Source organism: Otolemur garnettii, unplaced genomic scaffold (assembly GCF_000181295.1).
Source record: "Otolemur garnettii isolate 467f Iridium unplaced genomic scaffold, OtoGar3 scaffold00103, whole genome shotgun sequence".
NCBI classification, from domain to species: Eukaryota; Metazoa; Chordata; class Mammalia; order Primates; family Galagidae; genus Otolemur; species Otolemur garnettii.
Window position 1 is genome coordinate 6,222,784 of NW_003852498.1, and position 12,675 is coordinate 6,235,458.

Below are 12,675 nucleotides of genomic sequence, written 5' to 3' on the forward strand. Positions count from 1 at the left end.
GGCCCACCCACCACTATACCCAGGTAGTTTTTCTATTTTTAGTAGAGACAGGATCTTGCTCTTGTTCAAGCTGTTCTTAAACTTCTGAGTTTAAGCAATCCACCCGCCTTGGCCTCCCAGAGTGCTAGGAATAGGTGTAAGCCACCACTTGCCCAGCCAACAGAATTATTCTTAACAACGTAAGAAAGGGAGAGTGAAGAGTCTGGCAGGAAATTAGGAAATGTAGTAAAAGGGGAAAATATCCCTTTCACTTAGTATGGTATTTCTTAATCTTAGTATTCATTCTTTCTGAGAAGCCTAAAGATCTCAGATAATCTTTGTTCTTTGACATTTCAAAATAAATAAATATTATAACTTAAAAACAAGTAAAAGCTGTAGTAAATTGAGAGCTTGGTTTCACAAATTAAACACATTTCCTATCCCTGGAAACTGTGATACATACTACAACACCCTTACTCCTGCTGCTACCACCACTGGCCTCAAATACTGCTGCAAATTTAACAAACTTAACAACTGTATGGAAGGATATGTCACTTGGAAGGAAAAGCAACAAGGAACTTACTTTATTAATTTTCAATGCTGGTAATGTTTCTGCATCTGTCTTCGCCAAGTGAAGTTTGTTTTCTGGCACATACAGTTCTTTTACTTCGTAAGAGGCATCCACAGGTACAATATCCTATATAACAGAAGCACAATTCCATGTTTGATTCAACAATTTTGAGTTTGCCAAAGGATATCTTAAGGAAGAAAATTAACATTTCAAAATGGGACCCAAAAAAGAATAAAAGAGAGCTCTGAAAGCTGTGCGCCGCCCCCATTTTCCTAATGTTAGTTGGATAACATGCCACATACAAAAAGTTTTAAGCATAATGTCCCATTATCTAGAGGGAAAGATTAAGTTCCTAAAATACACGATATATGTCAAAATCAAGCAACTGCAGATAACAGGTGGCTCCAAATAAGGTAACGATAAAGAAATTGGAAGCAAAAATGGCAAATCACTTGAAACATTCTCTAGCACGTCCTGGCTTCAGGGCCAACACCCAGTTGCCACACACGAAGCAAGTCAGGATAATCAACCCTATCAAGGATTCCAGTAACCACCTGAGACTCTTTCTCCAAGCCTATTACTCTCTTTAGGTGCACGAAATCGTTTCATTCCATGTTCTATGTGAACCTTTGCCACTTGTGTCACAAAAGTTACCTTTTTACTTATTAAGCAACACAGTATTGCAGAATATGTGAGCTTTATTCTCAACGTTATGGTTTGAAAAACAGCATTTTTTGATCCCATAAGAATTGTTGCCTCGAACTTTTTTTTTTTTTTTGCAGTTTTTGGCCAGGGCTGGGTTTCAACCCGCCACCTCTAACATATGGGGCCAGTGCCCTACTCCTGAGCCAGAGGCGCTGCCCTGCAGCCTGGAACTTTTATCCAGGCTTGAAGTATTCATTTATATCAACGTGACATTGGGACAGTGTTTTTTCCTCATTGAGTCTACAAGTATATATTTGTGATTACCACAAGATACCCACTTACACACTGCTCTGAGGGAGCGCTCCACAGGGCTTGTTCATACGCCTGTCATAGCCCTAGGATGAATTACTAAAATGCATTTAATCACTTTCACTTGTTTTTAAAGCCAAGTCTGTCAGGTGACCTCCATAACCACAGAAAATTGGCATTGGCTGAGGGCTTTTTATACATGTGTCCACACAGTACTTTCTTAATCAAAATAAAATAATTCTCAAGAGAATGAGAAAAAATATTGGCAAGAAGGATGTTTTTAGATAATGGACCGTATCCAAAATATACAAAGAACTCTGAAAACTCATCAATAGGAAAATGAACCCAATTTAAAAATGGGCAAAAGACCTCACCAAAAAAGATATACAGATTGCAAACAAGCACATAAAAAAGAAGTTCAACATCATAGGTCATTAGGGAATTGCAAATTTTAGAAAAAGATACCATAATACACTAATTAGAATGGCCAAAATTCAAAACACTGATACCACCAAATGCTGCTGTGGACGCAGAGCAAAGGACACTCTCATGTGTGGCTCGTGGGAAGGCAAATGGTACAACCACTTTGGGAGACAGTTAAGTAATTTGTCACAGAACTAAACATACTCTTGCCAACAATTTCACTCTTTGATATACACCTAACTGAGGTGAAAAACTTAAGTTTACACAGAAACCTGCAGCACACGGTATTTATAGACATTTACTAGTAATTGCTAAAACTTGAAAGCAATAAGATGTCCTTTAATGGATAAACGCATGAACAAATTGGAGCATCCAGAGAATGCAATATTAATACTATTCAACACTAAGAAGAAAGAACTATCAAGCCATGGAAAGGCCTGGGGGGACCTTCCATGCACATGGCTAAGCGAAAGAAGCTAATCTGGAAAGGCTGCGGACTCCACCTAACGGACACGGCATTCATTTTGCTGTGAACCTAAAGTCTACCTAAAAATATACAAAACAATTTTAAAAATAATCCAAAATAAAATATTAACCAAAAAAACTGAATCTATAACTGAATTTATAACTGAATCTACACACTCCACTATTTTTCCTGAAGAATACATTTAAAAAAACCTTCAACTTATCATTTGGTTTTACAGAATATCTTCAGTAAAGGATAAAAGACAAGGGCCACATCTAAGTATCAAAGCTACTTGAGCTCAAAAAAGGCTTAGGTGACCCTGCTCAGGCAGCCCCTGTGAGTTCTGAGAATCTAGACAGAATTATTCTCCTCCAATTCTCCCACTCTCCCTTCTCCGTTTCCTCAAAGACAAAATAAAAAGACCACAGCCACAAACCATTTTATTGCTTACTGAGGGTGAATACCACATGAGGGTCTTAAAAACCAGTAGTGAAGAAAGGAAGCCCACCGGCTGCCTCTACTTTCTCTTTGTAGATATAAATACGCATTATACAACCATATATTGACAGGGCACGTTATTTCCAATGAACTCATACAAAAGACGGCATGTCTGACGTTTTGCTGAAAGTTTCAGAGAAGTGGTTCCTTCTGAACATACACAGTTTATACAAAATATGTAACTGTGTACCTGAAGAGGAAACCATATGCAGACAGAAAGACTCCTGTTTAAATCTAGCAAGAGATACACAGCTTGTCTTCCTGCTCCAGGAATTATTTTTAACATCATTATTTAAAATCACAAAATACCAATGAAGAGGATTTGCAAATGAGAAAAGTAAATTACCCTATAGCCCTGTACATGGTTATCACTGACATTTTTCTATCCTCTCTTCCAACTGTGTTCCATCCACAGGCACAAGACAGGACAAACTAGTCTCAGCAATCTATACAAAGCCTATTACTTCATCAGCTAGAAAATAAATGTTCAGAATAAGCTTTTCCTGAAAGGACACGATTTGACTACATGAAGTGAAAGGCACATACATACTGCATTTCAACTCACTTCTTGGATATGTAAAGCTCCCAGAGATGCCCCGGGGCATACAGAACTGCACATTCAACTATAAACTCAAGACCTCAAATCTTCTATACACATACATACACATACACACATCCCTCCCCCTCCCCCGCCAAAAACCCTCTAAAATTAACTGAAGCTACACAAAAAAGTCAGGCATTCATTAGGGCTTCTGAGAGGAAGAATAGGATACAGTTTCCCAAGAGACTTTAAAGTTAAATATTTACATGAATCATAAAACTTCAAGGACATAAGATCATCAAAACAAAAGAGAGATACAAAAAAAAGCAACAGGGATCTACAGTGATGTTCTCAGTACTAGAAACATGACGAAAAGAGAGCACAGGCTTTTTGTACCTGGGATCGGAGTTCAAATTCTAACCATGCAACCTTGAACATCTCACCCATTTCCTCCTCAGTCATTTGAAAACAAAATGAAAGATACATAAGACACACACATATATGTTACAGGGCTGTCATGACAATTAAATGAGTTGAAGTGTCTAAACTGTGGGGGCTAAAGTTACCAGGATGCTGACCACAACACCTCACCTTGTTCTGAGACAATGATTTCTCAATGAGTGTGCCACAGCACACTGGTGTGTCATGAGACGATCTCAGGTGTGCCGCAAAAAGTTTTAAAAATCATTAAATTATTTTCAAAAGAAGTTCAAAGCACAGTAAGTATATTCTTTTTTTTCCCTTTTTTTTTTTGATCAACATAATTTAAGTATGCCATGAAAGTTTAACTAAAGGCTCAAGTGTGCCTTGAGATAAAAAAAGTTGAGAAACAATTCTAAGAGATTAATTCATTTAATCTTCACACAATCCTACCTATGAAGGTTAAAAGAAACCTTTGCTATCCTCCCTTCGCAGAAGAGAAAATTGAGACCCAGGAAGGGTCAGTGACTTACCACCAATCCCTGCAACATTGTCTTCCAATGTACTTATCACAATAAATAATAATAATTATAGTATGCTTGCTATTTGCCAGGAACCATTCTAAGTACTCTACATATATTAACTCACAAAATCCTGACCTTGGAGGCAGGTCTACTTATTATTTATCACTTCACAGATGAGAGAATTAGGCTGTTTTTTTTTCCCAAGGTCACAGAGTTTAAGTGTTGGAACTGGGATTTCAACTGAGGTCCCAGTGCTATTCTCCTCCCCACCAAAAAAAAAAACAAAAAACTTTACTGTTTCTCTCCTAAAATCTAAGTTATGAAATATTCTGTCATACAAATTGTTCTTAATGCATTTTCATCATTTTATTAAACATTTATAACTCCCAGGTTTCTGGTCACCATGTGATCTATCAATGTGCTCGTAAATTCTAGACAAAAAGTAAAAGTACTCGACATTTCAGTTAGGCCTGAACAATTCCACTAAGGGTAAGTGAACAATTTTGTCAACACTGCCACTGTGAATAAAATTAAAAACCTCTGTTTCCACCACTTTAGACCCCTTGGCACTTTGAAAACCAGAATATGAAGTCTGGTAAGAAGAGATAAGGGGACCCCAGAAAAGAAAAGAAGCTCATTCTCAACTTCCAATGGTAAGAACTGCTCTATATAAAGCTCTCTTTGGATCCCTGAAATCTATACAAGGAGGGGAGACCCTTTTGAAGGTTCTGGTAGGGGTCTGCTGCTCTACCCCTCTGCGGGTACTTCTGGTACTATCAACAGTCTTGGAGAGTCAGAAGAAACCATTCATCAGACAAATCTTCCGGTCTTTACTGGAGGTGACAAGGCATTTTTAGCTAGTTTGCTAAACCTGCAGCTCAGCTCACAAATACCGATGAATAGTAATAGTGTGCATGGCCCACTGCGATGCTCCAGGCACAGGGCTGGGCCCCCACCCTGGAGCTGTCCCTCTCCACAGCCCTACAACACCAAGAGTGCACTAGGTATGTGACTCCATCCCTCTGAAGAGATGCTCCAAGTAAGAGCTACACAAAAGATAATGTCTACACTACAGTTTCCTTTTTTTTATTTTTGAGACAGAGTCTCACTCTGTCGCCCTGGACAGAGTGCCACGGCATCTTTGTAGCTCACAGCAACCTCAAACTCTCATGCTCAAGTGATCCTCTGCCTTAGTCTCTCAAGTAGCTGAAACTACAGGGGCCTACCACTACACCCAGCCAGTTTTTTCTATTTTTAGTAGAGAAAGGGTCTCACTCTTGCTCAGGCTGGTCTCAAACTCCTGAGCTCAATCAATCCACCTACCTTGGCTTCCCAGAGTGCTGGGATTATAGGCATGAGCCACAGCGCCCAGCCTACACTAGTTTCCTTCCAACCACACCCCAAGTTCAAACACAAATATATTGATTTGTGAGCAAATCTATCTCTAAGAAAACTAGTTTGAATATGAAAAGAGTAATATCTGTACTATGAGCTCAACCAAATTATTTAAAAGAAACGTTTTCTGTACCAACAAGAAAACTACTCATAATTTAGCATGAATGTGTTTTTAGTAATTTGTACTAACACAGAGGTCATAATAATGTTCTTTTTAAGAAGAGGTAAAATTTTTCTCATATTTTACTTTTGAGTCAAAATAATGTTTTTATTACAAGAACGTTATAAAATTCTTCCCTTTTCAAAATTCACATCCAGCAAATATTTTTAAATGAATTTCGGCCTCAAAACTTAGACACAAAATTCTTCTGATGCCTAACCAATGCCAAAATAAAAGTTCAAGAGGTTGTTACTGTTTTTCTCTTTAAAAAGAAAATACCTAAAGTGACTATTTCTAGAATTAATGCAAACGGAGCATGAATTGAGAGGGTCAGGAAGCATCTGCTTAACGGAAATGAGTTCTATGCAGATTTGTGTGTAAAGACCTAAGGATTGAGTCTCTATCAGGAATACAAAAGAAAAAGATCTTTAAAAATGCAGACACAACTAGTTTCTACCACATTCTAGCGACAAATCTTCTCCATTTCCAAAACCACTACTAAACACCTAAAAGGAGCAAAACCACCTCAAAGCGAGGCACGATATCTGGACAGCAGAATGGGAAGTCCCTGCCACACAAACTATCCCTTTTATTTGGGTTTCTAGGATTTCCGCAGATGTAGTTAACTGTCAGAAACAATGTGCTGCTTCTTCAACTTGTACATAAAAGACCTTTTATTTCGAGAAATCTCCTTTAAAACCAAATCGACCATAAGCCACTCCAGGAGAAAGTCTTCATGCACCTCGACACCCCACCCCCCATCTGCAGAGTTCCACAGACACCGGCTCTTACGGGTAAAGGAGTCACAGGGATGCTTCTAAAGCAGTCTCTAAAGTCCTCTCAAGCAGACGATCAGTAAACAATTCACATACTACCACTCATGAGTGACTTCCAGTCACTGTAAATCTAGAAACACTTAAATATTATGAACTTTTAAGTATTCATTTAATTTGAAAATGTAACATGGGGTACACAAAACTTTTTGTTTGAAAGACTGAACACAGTGTAAGACCTAACACATGCTATGTCCATATCCTTATTCAAATAGATGATCGTTTTCACCTACACACGGGCAGGCAGGGCAAACAATACTCACCACACAGAATAGTAGAAGCTCCCGTCTTCACATTTGAATCTTCCTGAAGAACTCTGAACATGTTAATAAACATGAAATTCCATATATTCAGCATTTCCTTTTAAATATTTTCTGTACTTTCTTCTTGAGCCAAATATGCTCAACAGATTTGAAACTAGGCCTCATTCATATTTTTATGTAACTGTTAAATTTTTATTATCGAAACTACATACAACCAAAGCATGAACACAAAACAGAACTCTGGCAACACTTTAAACCTGAGCTGTGAAGGCGGCTTTTATGTGCAGTATAAAACCCATTGAGCGCACCAAGCCACCATTTTGTAAAAAGACAAACCTTTAAATAATTTATAGCACTAGTAAATCTATAGTTCCAGGTAGATTTAAAAACAGTATTTAAAATATCACTTTAGATTAAAACCAGCAGCAAAAAGCCTACTTCTTTATGCCATAACAAGCCAAGTTAAAATGCAATACTAGCAGGCCATCTAGTGACCACTGAAGAGTTTAATTTATACATTAAATCAAAAATCCTCATCATTTGTTGGCATCTTCTATTGTCTTGAATAAATATATGCAAAATGAAGCACGTTAAAGAAATAAAGACCTCTGGACCAAACGCTAAGAAATGCAGTCTTTACATAAATGACCACAGTAGCTATTCCAACCGTATTATGTAGTCAGATTGAGAGAAATCTAACAACCCAAAGATGATAGAGGATTCCTAACATTATGCTAAAGTAACATGGTAACCAAAGTACCCATTGTCTTAAAATGTCCAATACAGCAAACAAAATGTACAGCAAAATAAAAACATATTTTTCGTGGACAGTGAAATAATACTAAAGAACATTAAAAAAAAAATTCCAAGTAGAATTCACTTCAGAAGAGTCTCTCCAAAGTAATACTGAGCATTAGATAAAAGAAAACTCTATTTACTACTTCTATTTCCATGGAGACCGCATTCTCTGGGAAGTCCCAGACCATGCCACTTTCTTCCCTCCAATAAAAAGTTGTGCTACCATGGAAAATATAACACATACAGCATTGGGTCTTTGTCCTCAATTCCTGGCACAGGGCTCCTAAAACCTCTGGAATCCCCTAAACTATCAAAGTGTCTTTGTGTGATAAAGAGATGGCTCTTGGCTGATAGGACTCTTGGACAGCTTCAGGATGGGAGCTGGTCACGAGAAAGACCAAGCCTCCATCACAGAGCCGGATCTTTTAGGCCCACCCCACTCCCAATCCCTGGGGAGGCAAAGGGGTTAGAGAAGAGTTCAGTCACCAATGGCCAAGGACTTATTCAATCATGCCTAAATAAAACCTCCAAACCCCCCTTGAACAATGGGGTTCAGTGAACCTCCAGGTTGGTGAACGATGAGAGGGTGAAGGGCCTAGAGCAGTGGTTCTCAACCTTCCTAATGCCGCGACCCTTTAATACAGTTCCTAACATTGTGGTGACCCTCAACCATAAAATTATTTTCGTTGCTACTTCATAACTGTAATTTTTCTACTGTTATGAATCGTAATGTAAATATCTGATACGCAGGAGACCCCCAAAGGGGTTGCAACCCACAGGTTGAGAACCACTGGCCTAGGGAAAGCAGGGGAGCTCTGCTACTTCTCCCCCCAAAACCTTGCCCTGTTACCTCCTCCATCTGGCTGTTCCTGGCTCATAAAAAACTGGTAATAGTAAATAAAACGTTTTCCTAAGTTCTGTGAGTTGTTCTAGCAAGTTAGCAGTGAGGGTTGGGGATGAGAACCCCTAAATCAGCTATCAGTCAGGCAGAAAAACGAGTAGGCCAGGTAGGCTGGACACCATATGTGTGGCTAGCATCTGAAATAGGGGCAATCTTGTGGGACTGAGCCTTGCCCTGTGGGGTCGGTGCTAACTCCAGACAGCATCATAATTAAACTGATTTACTGGACACCCAAATGATATCAAAGATCAAAACATTCGTGAGGTGATAAAATATCCCCAAAAGTCTTATAAAACTAAGTCTGAAGGAGAGATAAAATTTACTTAGCTTCACTATTTTAGAAATAAAAGTTTCTCATTACAGGTAGTATAATAACCCCAGTCACTTATTTACCACTTAGATTTAGGTTTAAGATTTAAGTAAATCATAATTCATCTGGAAAAATGTGCCTACATTTTCCAAGGCAAATTAGATAACCTGCAATTTTTCTTATTTCACACTACACCAAGCAAACATTTCACACTATCTGGGCACAAGCATGGGCACTTTACTTCCTTTTTTTTTTTTTTTTTTAAGAGACAGAGTCTCACTTTATCCCCTGGGTAGAATGCCGTAGTGTCACAGCTCACAGCAACCTCCAGCTCTTGGGCTTAAGCAATTCTCTTGCCTCAGCCTCACAAGTAGCTGGGACTACAGGCACCCGCCACAATACCTAGCTATTTTTTGCTGCAGTTTGGCTGGGGCCGGGTTTGAAAACGCCACCCTCGGTATATGGGGCTGGCACCCTACTCACTGAGCCACAGATACTGCCTGGCATGTTACTTCTTTACATACTAAATATTCCTTCCAACCCAGGCAGTATTATCTTTGGCCTGCTTTTAATACTTTCAAAAATTAAATCTTTCTAGGGTCAATGAAATGCCCATTCCTATCCATTTTTTTTTAAACCCAACTACACTTAGGAAATAATTGACCAAGGAATATAAAAGGGAATCAGAGAAAAGATTCATATTTCAGAAATAACTCTGAAATGGGGCCAGGCACGTTGGCTCATGCCTGTAATCTAACATTTTGGGAGGCAGAGGCAGGTGGATTGCTTAAGCTCACAGGTTCACAACCAGCCTAAGCCAGAGTGAGACTCCTATTTTTAGAGAAAAATAGCCAGGCATTGTGGTGGGTACCTGAAGTCCCAGCTACTCAGGAGTCTGAGGCAAGAGAATTGCTTGAGCCCAAGAGTTGGAGGTTGCTGTGAGCTATGACACCACAGTACTCTATTAAAGGCAACAAAAATCAAACTCTTTCTCAAAAAAAAAAAAAAGAAAAGAAAAGAAACCTGAAATGGAAAGAATCTGACATTAGTAAAGACAGAGAAGTAGCAAGACAAGTGTGTGGTAGCAGCATCCACTGGACATGTGTTCAAATCTCACCATCCTAATTTAACTGCCCTGGGACTAACAACTTCACCTCCTAAATCTGTTTCCTCATCAAAAAAATGAGGATACTTGTTATCACTTCTCAAAGTTTTAATACATGTTAAATGCAGTAATACTACTGGAGTATCTAATACAGTGCCTAGTAAAAGTTCAAATAATGAGCATTATTGCTGGTGGTCTCACCTCTACCCACAGGCTCCACCTCTATCCACAGCTTTCTCTCAGCACACACTTGTATGTTCTTTTATGTAATACTGGTTAATGTAGAACCCCTAATCCTCACTTCCCCACTCAAAACACATAAAGCTATGATGACTTCGTTATCATTCTCTGCTTTAAAAAGCAACACGGCACGTGACATATTCATCTCCTTCACAGCCCAATTTATATTTGAACTCTACAATGTGCTAAGACACAGCTCGCCTTTGGGAAACCTAACAAATACCTTTGTGCTGGCAATGATGTTGAGTTGCATTTGCTAGCCTTGGAGAGAAGAGAGTCCGATGTGGAAAGTGCACATTACACCAAGTCACCTTGCAATGAAAGTGCAGAGGACAATCACACTGGTAGCATCACTGACTATGAACTTGGAGCTGAACGTCAGGTATTCACTGGTTTCTCCATCTGCCCTGATGTCCACTTGAGATTCAACTTTTTGAGAAGCAGCACCAAAGGAAAATAAATGCCAAAGAAGTCAGGTGTATGCTGTATGTATGTGTACTTCTTCCTTCAACTGTACTTTTTAATTCTATATCATGTTAAGATATAAAAGAAGAAAAATAAACAAATTTATATGTGGTCTTTCTAATCTATACACTATTAATGAAATAGTAGTTGTAAAGACCAAAACTAAAAGTCCATGAGGCAGAAGTTTTGTTGTTTAATTCACTGTCACATCCCCGGGGTTTGCAACAGTGCCTACCACATATGCCACTAAGTATCTGGGAGCCAAGAGGATCAACCAATAAAATACAACAGGGACAGACTCACAGGCTTTCAGTGGGAGGTGAAGTCACTTCACATACGTGAAATTTTGAAAGGAAGGTGGCACCAAAAGAAAGCAATAGCATGAAAGAAGCATTCGCATCTCTTTTGTCACCACACAGCTTTGAAATAAAAATAAATAATTTTTCAAAAGAAAATTTCTCTTTCTTAAATTAATACAATCTGAATGCCATTCTGGATGTAGATTTCATTATACCTCACTTAAGGTGCAAAAAGAACTCTCTTGAAAATAAAAGACAGAAGTATATGAAAATGTGAACATTCTAAGTCAGAATCCGACATGTCCATGAGCAAGTTTCTTAATTTCGCTGAAGTACTTAGTTTACTGAATGAATAAAATTTAAAAACATATAGAAAGTACTCTGCACGAAGTGACAGGTGGTTGGAAGCTCAACTAAAAAAATGGCTATTTAATAAAGAGAACAAAATATTTTAAAAGATAACATCCTGGACCTATGTCCATTATGATACAGTAAATGTTAAGGGTTTTCTATTCCTCTTTTTCAAACCTTGACTAAATTGTCAGGCATAACACAGATTAATATCTGCATAAAAGGAACAGCAATTAGTACAATCATTAATTAGGTACAAACAAATTAGGAGAAAGGCATTAATTAGGATTATAAAGATTAAGGCAAGCAACAGCATGGAAGAAAGAGAGAGAGGGAGAAAAGAAGGGAGGGGGGAGAGAAGAAGGGAGGGAAGGAGGGAAGAAAGGAAGGGAAGGAAGGAAGGAAGGAAATACTCCAGCAAAATACATAAAGACAACACGCAAGAAAATATTTAGCATATAACCAAGCTATGGGCAACCCTGAATGTAAATCACCTCAACTTTATATACAATGAGAAATCAATGTTTTAGGGTGAAAAAAGGAAATGTTTTAGACTACACTTCAGAAAGATGATTCTGCAAATATAGAATGAACTAAAAAAACATATAAGACTGGAGGTGTGGTAACCAGTTAATTAGCATGAGCCTAAAATCATATCGTGACAATTTTTAATCATGGGGAGAAAAACCAAGATGTAAAAGTCCTAAGCTTTTCAGACACCAAATGAATCTGTATCTTCCTTTTATAGAATTATAGTTAAAAAACAATTTAACTCCAAACACAATGTGATCCTGGGTTAAATCCCAGAATAGGAATAGGAAGGACATTAGTGAAGAAAATTAGTGAAATCCAGCAAGTTTTGCGCTTTAGTTTATAGTGTCATACCAACATTAATTTCCATGTTTTGATAAATGTTTTATGGACATGTAAGATGCTAACATAAGAGAAAGTTGGGTAAAGGACATATGCAAACTGAATTATTTTAAGACTTACAATTAGTTTCATAATAGGGCTGTGTACATTTGGATACTTTTTCTTCCATTGTTGAGATACTTTGCTAAGAAGAACATTTTCCAGCCCCATCCATGTAAACATGAAGGACGTAAAGTCTCCATCATTCTTTAGGGCTGCATAGTATTCCACAGTGTACATATACCACAATTTATTGATCCATTTGTG

The 12,675-nt window shown here is 38.2% G+C and overlaps 1 protein-coding gene across 1 annotated transcript in view; it reads right to left on the reverse strand.

The window, feature by feature from the left end:
- PAPSS1 (3'-phosphoadenosine 5'-phosphosulfate synthase 1) overlaps positions 1-12,675 on the reverse strand; it is a 103,598-nt gene that overhangs the window by 55,023 nt on the left and 35,900 nt on the right. The window contains exon 6 of the mRNA XM_003796343.2: positions 563-676. Coding sequence (XP_003796391.1) covers positions 563-676 — 114 coding nt within the window. The remainder of the gene's footprint in view (positions 1-562; positions 677-12,675) is intronic.